The sequence below is a fragment of the Aplysia californica genome, unplaced genomic scaffold (genome assembly GCF_000002075.1).
Source record: "Aplysia californica isolate F4 #8 unplaced genomic scaffold, AplCal3.0 scaffold00993, whole genome shotgun sequence".
NCBI lineage: Eukaryota > Metazoa > Mollusca > Gastropoda > Aplysiida > Aplysiidae > Aplysia > Aplysia californica.
Genome location: NW_004798263.1, coordinates 103,870 through 117,283, shown reverse-complemented (window position 1 = coordinate 117,283; position 13,414 = coordinate 103,870). Strand labels below are relative to the sequence as shown.

General features: G+C 39.2%; 1 protein-coding gene across 2 annotated transcripts in view; it reads left to right on the top strand.

Moving 5' to 3' along the window:
• Window positions 1-8,090, top strand: part of LOC101863393 (tetraspanin-13) — a 27,066-nt gene extending 18,976 nt beyond the window's left edge. The window contains exon 5 of one of the 2 annotated variants that reach the window (XM_005111057.3): window positions 5,762-8,090. In XM_005111057.3, coding sequence (XP_005111114.1) covers window positions 5,762-5,836 — 75 coding nt within the window. In that variant the 3' untranslated portion in view covers window positions 5,837-8,090. The remainder of the gene's footprint in view (window positions 1-5,761) is intronic. The other variant, XM_005111058.3, reaches the window with a different exon arrangement.
• Window positions 8,091-13,414: the final 5,324 nt, after the last annotated feature.

Here is a 13,414-nt window from a genome sequence, read left to right as displayed (position 1 = left end):
CCCCACCTCCCCGTTCTACCCTCTCCCCACACCCTCTCTCTGTACTCTTGCATCCAGTTTCATTAATTTTTATTTCTTTTCCTTTGCTTCAGTCATGCTCATAATCAAAGAAAGTTTTCTTGGCTTACTTTTCTTTTTTTTTTATTTGTCTATTCTCTTTTTGATTGCGGTTTTGAGTATATTGTCAATCTTGAAATTTTCATTATTTGTGTGTGTATTATCTATAGCTTTGTTTCAACTGTATTTTCAAATGTGTATATTTAGTATGTTGTTGACTGTGCAATTTGTTTCAGTATGTCATCAGTTACTTTGTTTCAAGTTTTCCATATCATTTTCTTTATGGTATTTTGTATTGTGCATTTAACTGCACAGCTTTTGCCCTGGTGCAGGGTTTTCCCACGGTTTAAAATGCAACTGGAAAGAGGGGTTTCTGTCCCTGCTTCTTCAAACCCTCATCTTTTTTTTCTTTTTTTTTTTCTCTGTCCTCTCCTTCTACTTTTCTACTTGAGATTGCTCAGCTCCAAAGCCCTGCCTTTGGTACCGGTTTCTCCGCTTTTTTCCTTCCTGTTCTATCTCACCCCACCCTTCCCCTTCACCCACCCGAACCCTTTCCCTAGATCATATTTGCCCTGGCCACACATGGTATTGTTACCAGAAGGACATCAGTTACGTGCTCAGAGCTTAGCCTCTGACTCACTCGCGGAAGGCATTTTCCATTGGATTTCTTTTTTTTCTGGTTTTGGTTAAAGACTTGGAGAGTAAAATTAGAGCCAAATATCATTCATCCAGGTTGTGAAGATCAGCCACTGGTGTCTGGGGTAATGATAAGGCTCTTGTTGTGGTGCGAAAAAGATGTTTGTTGGAATCACGTGTGGGGAAATATTTGGTGGAGCATCTTGTTCTTTTAGCTGGGGTGTTGTATCCCACTCAGCCCCGTTTGGCCCTGACAAGCAGAATAGAAGTAGCCCATCTCCAAAATTATCTGAATTGCGGAAATGGGAGCGTGACATATTTGAGCAAATGTGGGTCATAAAACCTTGCCGAGACCAGAGATGGAAAAGCCCCGCGTACTGTGTCCAGAGATTTGCCAAATTGACTGGTAGCGCTAAAGTGCGTTTGTGGTTGGCAGGTGCTCTGGTGTGGTTTGCTCCTTTGTTCCTGTCAAACATCTATCGTCCTTATTTTTCTATTTTTCTTTGTATGTTACTCCCTAGTAGTAACATCTCTAATCTTATTGGCACTTATCAGATCTATTTGTGTTGCAGGAGCCGTAAAACTTAAACTGAACTAAAGCTAAAGTGTCAATAGTCAAAGCCAAGTCTGACTTCAGCTCTTGTTCCACGTGGAAACTGTTTCCTCGCTACAATATTAACAGCTTTCTCCTTGGGGATTGATTTTCTTTCTTTCTTTTTTTTTTTTTCTTTCTTTTTTAAAATTAAAAAAATATATTTTTAGATAGACACAGCTGATGATGTCGGTTGCCAGATTGATGATAAGATAGTTGATCTGTAGGCCTGCACATTAGCAGAAACATGCTTGCTTACCCTCCAGTGTGCCCCTCTAGGTGTTTTTGATGCATTTGCGTGCTCTATAGAATTTTGGGGGGTTATTGTTGTAGTAATAGATATCCTGCTTCTAACTGAATGCTACTACGCTCCTATTTCATCTCATTCTTGTCAGTTCTTTATGTCTACCTCTTTGTTTCACTCTTTTTCTCTTTATCTCTCTCTGTCATCTCATTCTTGTCAGTTCTTTATGTCTACCTCTTTGTTTCACTCTTTTTCTCTTTATCTCTCTCTGTCACCCTCGCTCGTGCTCTCTCACTCCCCTTTTTTGTCCAAAGACTCACTCACAGTCACCTCTGAAGTTCAGTCCTTTTTGTTCTGTTTTGTTCTGTTTCGTTTTTTTCTGATTCACTTTTTGCCCTGGCCTGGAACACTCTTACATTCCTGTCCTTGCCAACCTTTGTCTCTTCAGTGGGTGGTTGGCGGGTGCTCTGTTGTGGTTTACTCCTTCTTTCCTATCAAACATCTATCGTCCTGATCTCTCCTCCTTCTTTTTTTTGTGTGTGTTTGTTTCTCTCTTGTAAGACCTCTAATCTTCGGCACTTATATGACCTTATTGTGTTGCGAGTGCCGTAAAACTCTTACTAAAAAGAAAACCATGTCTCTTCATCACCCTTTTATTAACCCGTTTGTTTCTGTCACATCATCATCTTGTCCTCTGTAGTTTCTGTCTGTCTGTCTAAATGGACAGTTATTATGTTGGTGGGCTTCTCTTTACTCGAACGAAACTTATTTTCTTTTTGTCACTCTCTTTCTCTCTTTCATTGATCTCCCTCTCCCCCCACCCCTCTCTCTCTCTTTCTCTCTCTCTCCTCTCTCTCTCTCTCCCTCCCTCCCTCTCTCCCGCTCTCTCTCTCCCTCTCTCACTCTATCTATCTATTATCCCTTCGTTTCTGTCACATCATCATCTTGTCCTCTGTAGTTTCTGTCTGTCTGTCTAAATGGACAGTTATTACGTTGGTGGGCTTTTCTTTACTCGAACGAAACTTATTTTCTTTTTGTCACTCTCTTTCTCTCTTTCATTGATCTCCCTCTCCCCCCACCTCTCTCTCTCTCTCTCTCTCTCTCTCTCTGTCTCTCTCTCTCTCTCTTTCTCTCTCTTTCTCTCTCTCTCCCTCTCTCCCGCTCTCTCTCTCGCTCTATCTGCCTCTCTTTATTTATTTCTCTCTCACTTTCACCCTTTTTTATTTTTATTTTTTTGTTTCTTTTATTTCTGTCTTTCAATTGAGAGTGACGATTGAAGGGCACCTCTGTTTACTCCTTCTTTCTCACGGTCCTTCTGCTGTTTCTATCTTTTATCATGCTCTTAATGTACATTATTCTGCCTGTGCGTTTCTCTTTCCTCAAAAACTACCTCATTTTTCTTTTTCTTTTTCTATTTTCACTGGTTTTCTAATCTCTATTTTTCTCCCTTTTTTGTCAGAATGGTGCTACATTTATGCATTAATGTTTTTGTATCAATTTGTCCTTTCCTTTTCAACTTTTGCCAAATTTTATTATGTGTCAAATGCACCCTTGGTGGCAGGGTTTGTTTGTTTCTTTGTTTCTTTGTTTGTTTGTCCACCTTTGTGGACCTCGTCGTCGTAGAAACCCTGTGTGATAAGGTGTAGTCTGGGTTGTTTTTTTTCTTTACCTGTGGTGACTACGTACTTTTTTGGGTGACGGTTGTTTCATTTTTTTTCCTTGGCCGAATTTTTTGGGTCATTTTATACAACTAATGATTGGAGGGTGTCAGTGGTAGGTCTTTTTTTTAACTTCTTTTCTGTCTCCTCTGTTGTTTGTGTCTGTCCATCTTGCTTTACGGGTGGTTGACAGGTGCTCTGATGTGGTTTGCTCCTTCTTTCCTATCAAATATCTATTTTCCTGATCTCCCCTCCTTCTTTTTTTTTTTTTTTTTTTTTTTTTGCATTTGTTACTGTTTTGTGACCTCTCTAATTTTCGGCACTTATATTATAACCATATAATGTTGCAAGTGCCATAAAATCCTTACTAAAAGTAAAGCATCTTGCTTTTCCAAGGCACTTCTGCCTAACAAGGTTAATCTGAAAATAGTTGTAAACTGAAAGAAAAGAAAATCCCTGGATTTTTTTTGCTTCTTTGTCTTTATTAGAAAAATATCGATCAGCTAAAGTGCACAATCAGAACTAGGGAGGAAGACGCTCATAAACTTGTAAACTTATAGGTGTGCAAGTGGGATATTTTGCCCGAAATTCAGGACTGCTGCTCTTAATAAAAGAGGACCTGTTTCCGTGTGGTGAGCCGGGGAACCCCACACTCAAAGACAACTATGTACACTGATCTTGTTTGGATTTGGAATTTTTTTCCAGATGACTGACGTATGGGATATTTTCGTTTCATGCAAAAAGACAATTATGTATGCTGGAGTTGTATGGAATTTTTTCACACTCTTAACTCCACAAATCTTTGATTGCGTGTGGTTGGCGGGTACTCTGTTGTGGTTTGTTCCTTCTTTCCTATCAAGCATCTGTCGTCTTTATCTCCCATCCTTCTTTTTTGTGTTTGTTACTCTCTTGTAACACCTCTAATCTTCGGCTCTTTTATGACCTAATTGTGTTGCAAGTTTGTTATGCATCTCTTTTGCAAATGTAGTATGGCTGAGTCTAACACTCAGCAGTTGATATACAGAGTGATTAAAAACGAACGTTTTTTTTAGAAAAAACTTTTAGTAAGGTTTTATGGCGCTGGCAACTGCATAAGGCCATATGAACGCCAAGGGGTAGATGTCAACAAAGAAGTCAAAACGGGGAATCAGGCTTACTCTGCTCACCTCTCTAGCCTCAACAGCACAAAGTCTGCTTCTACTGTCAAGGCACGCCGGAAATAGCAGTTCATAAGAGAGTGACAAACATACGAAAGAAGTAGAGGGAAAATGACAATAGTAAGGATGAGGAAAGAAAAAGCAGCAGTTCCCCCTATGTTATTCTGGCACAGTATGAGCATGACATTGATAAATCAGCCTACTTACAATTCTACTGTGCACAAAGTAAAGTTGCTCCCGCATCCGATCCAGACATTGGGGATTGCCTTGTTAGTAAGACTGTGCATAAGAACATAATATGTTATAATATTAATATCCCCCATTTGGGAATGGCCTAAAGACACTTCAGTCAGTAACTCTGCCCGGGGGGGGGGGGGGGGGGGGGGGGATTTAAAAAAAGATAGAACCAATTTCATTACACGATATCTTAATAAGGAAACGCAATTGTAAACTCAAGCTAAATCACAAGTATTGAACTTACTATCAAAATTTTATTTCCTGTCTTACAAATGTTGAATGTGGCCACCACCAGCAGCATGTGCAACATCAATGCAGTGAGAAAATTCATCCTAGGCACATTTCAGAGTATTATCACGGTCCACTGAGTTGATTGCTGTTGTTATTCGACGTTTAAGGTCATCGAGGTTTGTGGGTGGTGGTGAAGCACAATCCATGGCTGGGGCACTTTTTCATTTTAAAAAGCTCAAACCGTCAGATAACAATGGGGTGGTACTCAATCTTATTGAATAATGAAGCCATGCGAATCTGCTTGTGAAGAGTCAGTTTTGGAGCATGTCGAGATAGGTTTGCTCTGTAATTGGTATTACCTTCAAGGGAAGAACAACGCGACAACAGCTGCGCCCCCTGTAATGGCTTTTCAAAAGTTACATCATTCCTCTTTCAAATGGTCACTGACTCATTCCATAGCGATGCTTGAGAACTGAAGCAATGCATCATTAAATCGGTTCATTCTTTTTTAGTCACCCTGTATACATATGAATACCTTTATGCATGCTGACATGGTGCATGCTGTGCATGATGCTCTGGTGGCAACAAGGCTTATGAGCTCAGGCTTGTGAATGGCAGTAAGCAATGTTAGTAAGGTGGATTTTAAGTGGGTGGTCACTTTGGTGTGTCCTTGAGCAAGATACAATTCGATTATCTTAGCTCAAAACTAGGGTGCTGAACCGTGGTGACTAACAACAACTTATTTATTCGTTTATCTGTATTGCTGTGGTATTATGAATTGTGTGACTTGTTTCATATATGCCTTTTACTTTCCACAATAACTCAAATTTCCCTATGGATATCAATAAAAGTGGTATTTTGTCATATTGCTTTTTTTTTAAATTTCATAATATTTGGAATGTTTTCTCTGAGAGTCCTCCTCAACTGTGTTCTTCTCTGTCCCCCACAGATCATCGGCGTTTGGCTGGCCATGCGGTATCGCAACCAGAAAGATCCCAGAGCCAACCCCAGCGCTTTCTTGTAACCCCCGGCGACCAGTGTTTGTGTGTTGACCCCCGTCTGGAGTGTTCTCTCTCATCTTCCCACCCCTCGCTGACCTCTAAACTTTGCGTGATGGGACCTGCGAGGAGTTTCTATATGGCAGTCATTCCATATGTATATGTGTGTGTGCGTGCTTGTGTAAATGTGATTGAGTTTTTTTTTTTGTGTGTTAAGATGAATATAAATGTCACATTTTGTTTTCATTCCTTCTCATTTCTGACCTGTGAATAAGATACAGCTAGTTAAGATTGAGTCTCAGCATGAGTGTGTGTCTGTGTGTGTTGGGGGGGGAGATCTGTACTGTATTGAGGAGTTTTCAATTCAAGAATAGAAATGCACTGCATTCAATCATTTGTGAAAATTTACTGGCCAGTAATGAACTTAAGGATATAGCAAGGCTTGCAGGTGGCTGTAGCACAAGTGTGAAGGCTTTCTATTTCTCAAACTAGGCTGTTGTGCTACAGTCATTGACTCTTTAACATTTATAGTGAAGAGATTAGATGTAGTGGAAGTAGTGTCTTCCTTGTCATTTTGTCACTGACAGTGCTCTTAGTCTTGGGGGGTGTCTCCAACGTCATTTGACTCTGATCTCACGAGTACTCATAACTCAGAGGTGACAGTGACCTTGCATAATCAAATCAATATTTTGATTTCCTTATTCCGTAATCACACATTGAAAACAAAATGGAAATACTCGTACTGTGAATGCAAGCGTGTATTTGTCAGTTGTTCATTATGTGTAATTGTCTGATGATGCCTGTTGTGTGCTCCCATGGCATTTTTCATTTGCTGCGTGTTATATTGCCAAACGCATTTTCTCATGACTCTTTGGTTCATACATTTATGTGTGCATTCTTCTGTATATGCATACGCTTTTGTGTATGAATGTGAGCAACTTTTCTCTACATGAGAGAGAGAATGTTAGAAAAATAATTTACTAGCATCTGGATGTGTATTTGTGTGTTGTCATGAACTGTAGAAAGATACGGAGAAGTGGTTGCCTCTACAAAAGCTTATCGTAACTTTGTTGTAGAGTAGTAGAGAGTGGCATGACAGAGGGTGTGATGAGAGAGTTTGTCTTGTGTTTTGTTTTTGATATCTGTTTCATTCATCTGCCTCTGTGGACCAACACGATATGCATCAGGATGCGTGGAGAAGCCCTTGACACTTACGATGTTTTGCTTTATCTTTTTATGGAACGTTTAATTTTTATCTTGCAGTATTTTTTGTTTCTGTTATTTAGGTATTTAATGAAAGGGCCATTGGGTTTGTTTTTTTGCATTTTTGATTTGGTGATATTGATATTGTATGTGTTGGGAGTGTGGTGAGTCGGTGCACATTAATTTATTCTAGCTGTGAGAGGATGGCAGTGAGAATACGCTGTGGTTTTGCCTTGTGTGTGAAGATATTTGTTGTTTTTGCACTGTGTGGGGAAAATGGTAATTCATTTTTACAAAGTGTATCGAGATGGCATTTTCTCAATATCATTGTCTTGTTCTTTGATTTATTTGATTTTTTTTTTTTTGTTCTTTAAAATCTTTTGAATAAACAGTATAGTGTAAGATGTGGAGCGTGGTAGCTTGACCTGAAGATTTCTGGTTTCCTGTGATTTTTCTCTAAAAGGACAAGAAGGAACCATCTTTCTGCTCTTACTCGTATATATGCATGCTCTTTGACACTCGCTTGTAACAAGTTTATCTCTCCCAGTCAGTCTGTCCTTAAGTGTTGCATGCTTTCTGCATATATTTAACAGCAGTGTGCACAGTTTTTGCAGTTGTTTTGGGGGTTTTTTGTTGACAGTTCAGAGACCAAGGTATTTGGGGATGCAGTTGCTGACCCAATTGTGTAGCCAGTGTGTGAATTTTCTTTTGTTCTTTTGTCAGCGTCTTGATTGGTCTGAATACATGTTGTGGTTTTGTTTTGCCACATTACTTTTTCAAAAAGTTTTTTTTCATTTGCTGTACTATTTTCCGTGAATCTCATCCACATCTTATATTTATCTGTCTGCTACTGAACACGTTTTGTCGTTGGTTTAATGATATGAAAATCTTTGGAAGGTTCTGAGTTGGGAGCTGGTAAATTTTTTTGTTGTTCAGCATTGTGGTAAATTGGTTTCAAGCGATTTCGGTCATGTTTGAAGACTCTGGAACTTGTAACATTGTGGTAGAGACGAGGATGGAGTCAGGAGCTTTCGAGGATGACACTCGCAAAATAAAAGAATATGAAATATTATTCAAGTCTGAGGTGTTTTTGAGTTGTCAGTGCTCTAAGATCAAGTTTGGTCAGAGAGGGGATTTTTTATTTTATCAAATTTATCTAATTTTTCTATCTCTGTTTTTTTGTGCTACAATTCAAGCTTATGAGTTTATAAGTCCTCAAAGAAATACCCCCCCCACCCCCACCCCCACCCCCCCCCCCAGGTTCTTTTTCTCGACAGCCTTTCACAGAAAGAACACAAGTAGTTTATGTGTGTATGTGGGGGGGGGGTTTGGGTTTTTTTTGTTATTGGTCTTCACAGACTTCAAGTGGCTACATCTTTGGAAAAGAAAGTTGAAATTGTCAAAGAGAGCCGCTCAATGCTGAGGAGAAAATTGGTTGTCTTTGTCTTAGACAGCTTCTGGACGTCTTATTTTATGTCATTATATAAGGTTGAAAAAAAAACACTAGGGGGGGGGGGGGAATAAGAAACGGCCATCTGTACAGTTGATTGTCTTATACAGGTGGCCGTTAGAGTAGGTTTGACTGTCATTGTGGAAATATTAACAACCTGCAGGTGATGGCCTCATTCATTATGCCCAGTTTGTTGTCTGTGTATGGGTACTGGGTTCTGTTTGGTGTAGTCTGTCCTGTCTGCACACTGCACAGAAGTAGCTCTTAGCTTGTCACCCACACAAGAGGAATGGATGGCTTAGCCCATTTTGTGTAGAGACACACACGATACACAGGTACCTCCTGTTTCTCTCCCTCATTTTATCTGTCTGTCTGTCTGTCTCTCTATCTCTCTCTCTCTTTCTCTCTCTCTCTCTCTCTCTCTCTCAATCACTCTCTCCACTCACTCTCTCTCTCTCTCTAGCTCTTTCTGTCCGTCTCTCTCTACTGTTGTCTCTCTCTGTATCCAATCTTTGTCTGTTTGTCTCTAGCTATTTGTCTCTCAATATCCTTCCCCCCCCCCCCACCCAATTCACCCAATTATTAGGCCCACTTTGGTCTCTGCAACACTCACTTTTTGCTTGTTAAGAACATGAGTACAAATCCCATTCTTCCAGGATAATGATATTCAACCACCATGATGATGTACGTGAAGTTATGCCCCTGTCTCTGTATGCACTCACGACTGCCAACTTCTGATGTTTGAAACGTTTGTGTCAGAATAGCCCACTTTTTCAACAGTTTGTTGGTTATAGATATGGTTTGTTTGATTATTACATTACATACTTTCCTTTCTTCAAGAAAAACTTAGAAATCTTCAAAACCCAACTCGCTGCTCTGGTGTCTTATTTTACCGACAGAATTGAAAGATATTTTGACATAAGAACTTGAAATAGCCTACATCTTGGATCTAAAGTAGATAATTATTTAAAACAGAAGCTATTAAGAGCTGAAACAGCTTGCTGGTCAAAACAGTGGTGGGTGTAAGAAATGCAAGCGATGAAGTTAATGCAGTCTTTATAATAGAATAGAGAAAGTGAAACACCCATCTGTTTTGTTGGGGGGGGGGGGGGGGGGGGGGTTCTCAACTTTTCAAATGGCTAGCACAAAGCAGTTTTGAATTAGTTAACCATTTGTATTTAGGGGAACTCATTTGGCAGACTCATGTTGCATTGTTTATTTCCCGTGACGAAATAGTGTTGCCCAGCATCAGTTTACGAACGACTTCTGCCGTCAGCGTAACAAAAGGGAAATCTATTCTCCATGGCATTGAGAGTGCAGCAAGAGAAACCCAACTTTTGTTTTGGGGGGAGAAGGTTGTTGTCTCTAGTAACACCTCTCATCTTCAGCAAGTATATGACCTATTTGGTTTGCGAGTGCTGTGTAATTTACTTACAAAGCTTTCACCAAAATTAAAACTAAGCTATTGAAAAATGATTGCATCAAATGTTTTGATCCCTGTACATTTGTTATAGACAAATCATGTAGACTTGTTTTTATTTACGTTTGAAAAAAGTCCTCAGAATATTATTGTGTCCAGGTTGAGTAAGCCTTATCTCCAAGTGCCATAGGGAGTTTTCAAAGCCTGTCTGAGCTGCAAGTATCTAGCTGAGCTGTGATTGCTTATGCTGAGGAGCAAAGAAGATAATATTCCACTTCTACGAGTAAAAAGTAAAACACCGTAGTATAGGCTGTTATGTTTCTCCGCTTGGTTTGAAATCCTTTGACGTTGACAAATTCTGGCCTCTTGTGATGTGAACATAGATGCACTTTATTGCCATATGTTTTCTGGAAAGGGCAAGGAGAAGATGGATGCTTTCTGGAAACAAACATAAGATTTCTGTTGATCTTTGAATGAATGAATAATTCAGGAAAATTTCCTAGGGTGTTCCTTTCAATTCGAATTATGCTGAAGATATTCTGTCATCTTTATTTCATTGGTCAGATGACACGTTCTTGTGTGGTTTGTCTTAGCACATTTGTCTGTAGTTGGTCTGGCATCACATCCGTGTGTGGTTCGTCTGGCTTCACATTCGTGTGTGGTTCGTCTAAACACATTCCCACTCAGGTACTCAAGTATGCATTTTAAGATGATTGACATATTGCATTGTGATGTGTTTATTGTTTCAAATACACCCTCACTTTTTGTTACCCCTCGTATTAAGTAATGGCTTGAATTTTTTGTAATTTTGGAAAGTGATGTTTGTCTGTCCTGTATTGTTTTGCATACAGTTGCTGCTTGGTCCATTCCAGTACCTCTTTTCTTTACCTTTGGCTTTTATAGAACAATGGAACGTAACAAGGTGGGGGGGGGGGGGGGGGGGGGGGGAAAAAATTTTTACTTTTTTTACATTGAGGTGTATTCAGCAAAAATGAGAGCAAAGATTTTAAATTTATCTATGCCATGTGTATAAGTATAGGCTTTGTATGCCTCATTCAGAACTGGTTTTGCAACATTGTTGGCACCAATTCTCTCTCATCTGATTGAGCTTTTGTAGGTGTATTCAAGTTGGTTCGTTTGTTTCTAAATGAGAGACAAATACTCTCGTGTATTTGTAGTCCTTTTTTTTTTCTTAATTGCGGGGTGGTTTTTTAATCAAGCTGGTAATGTATCACCTTACTACTGATATTGAGTGTGTATGTGACTCTGTGTGTGTGTGTGTGTAGAGATGGCTGTTTTTCATATAACTGTTTACTGAATTATTATTTTTTTTAGACGAGGATGTCAGGAAGCGCTGGGTTCACAAGTCATACTCGATGTCTCTACTGCAGTATGAGATTTTAGCTACACGACATGTAGATACAAGGATTTTATACATTTAAACAACATTTGTGTCAGTCGCTCAGTGTTCATACTTAAAGAGTTTCCCTGCCATTTTTGGTGTTTTTAACTTAGTCTTCTTTGGCAAAGTACTGTAAACTTTGTGGTCCAGTCAGCAGAGAGGAGTTTTTTTCTTTTCAATTTGGGGATTGTCAAGAGCATATATAGCACAATTTTGTAATCGTGTTTTTATTTTTGGTATTATTATTGTGAGTATTATGATGATGATGATGATTATTATTACTATTTTTTCATCTTATTATTGCAGTGAAATAAGTTCTTTTGTTTTGTATTCACTGACAAGAGTCCATGTAACCAAGATGGGAATGATTATGAGTGAAATATTGTAGTGTTTGTTGTGATTGTCGCCAAATTTTTCCTGCTATAAACTGTACTATTGTTAATTCTTTTTGGGCAAAAGTAAGGTTTTGAACTGTTTTGAACTCCCAGTTGTCCAAGCCATCAAGTAGGGGAAGGATTGCGGAGGGGAAATTCTGTAGCTTTCCCTGGATTGTGGGTTTATCTATGCGGGTATGTCCTATCTGGAGCAGCGGAAGTGCAACTGCTTGTGTTGAGTGATTGTGGGAAAAGTGTTGGCTCGAGTCAGCTGTCGACTGAGGCCATCTCGACTTCAGCTGGTTGACTTATTATGGGTCCCAGGTAACTCTATGTCAATAATCTAGTCTTACGTGATATGTGTAGTTAGGGCCTCACAGTGTTGACCGCACACAGCTCAAAAGTGTATGGAAGCATAATGATATGGTAATGAGCCAGTGGCTAGCATTTGTCTGTCAGGTATTGTGTAGGGTGTTTGGGTTTTTTTTAATGTTCCCATGACTTTGTCAATGACCCGGGAGATCTAGTAGGTTATGGAGTGTGTGCTCTTCTGATGTAGCATTTATATATGTAGTACCTAAAAGTGGAATGACTCATTGTTTATTTTAAGCTTTATATTATTTATGCAGCTTTATGTTATTTATAGAAGTTCAGAGGGTATTGTTGCATAATGAATGACTGGACTGGTTCTGTGATTCAGCCAAAGTGATGTGCTTTCTGGCATTGATGATTGGAGTGAGCGACATGTAAGATATAACATGTGGGGGAGGGGGGCAGTTTTTATTTTAAGTGTTGCTCACGGAATTGGTGACAGATGAGGTTCAAATGACTATGGGGTCATCTCTTTCAAACTCTTTCTCAGATCAACTATTGTGTGAAGAGTTGTGTAAGAACATGCTGGATAAATCAGTGCTCCATTCGGGGCTGTCTGCGAAACGGAAAACCTATGATTGGTGAACATTTCTGTTCTGTCTTCACATGACACCTGCTCAAACTGATTTTTTTTTTAATTTTCTTTTCGTGTAATTACTACCTTCTTTTTTGTTGAGATTGAGTTTTGGCAGGTGTTTGTTCTATGCGTGGTGCACTTCATCAGGAATGATAATTTCTAGGTTGGTGTGGATTTGATTGAGTTTTTCTGTTTGTAGGTGATGTAAAAGTTTTTTCGTGTGAAAGCTTTGTGCCAAATCTGAAATGTAAGCTGACACTTGGTGTTATTGGAACATGGAGGCGTGCAGTCTGAGGTGGGCGGGGTTTATCTATAGGCATTCATTCAATTATTTATGAATCACCTTAATGCTTTCTCTAACACAGTGTGATCTTTCTTTAAGAAAAACTTTTGATTTGATTTAATTTTACTAACAGTACGGTTTGGGAATTATATCTAGTGTAAGTGGCTTTTTTTTCTTTCTTTTTTTCCCCATATTTGATTGACCTTAGGCTTGTAGAATTATAAGCAATAGTATTCTTTGTACAGTTTGTTTGGGTTGTTGTTTTTTTGTTTTGTTTTTTATGTTATGGTTTATAGAATTGAGCTTTGTAATGTGCTCAGAAAGGATGGTAGGATTTGATTGGTTTTCCACATTTGGCTCCCTCCACTGTTTGTCTTGTGACTCAATTGGTGCATTCCAGATTTTGTTGTTTATTCCAGTTTTATGTGGCCCAAATTGTTGAAAGCAAGTAGCCAGGGAAATGTTCGTTTTTGTACAAAAGTTTGAAACGTTTCAGCATATCAGGCCTTTGTGTTTGGTGTGC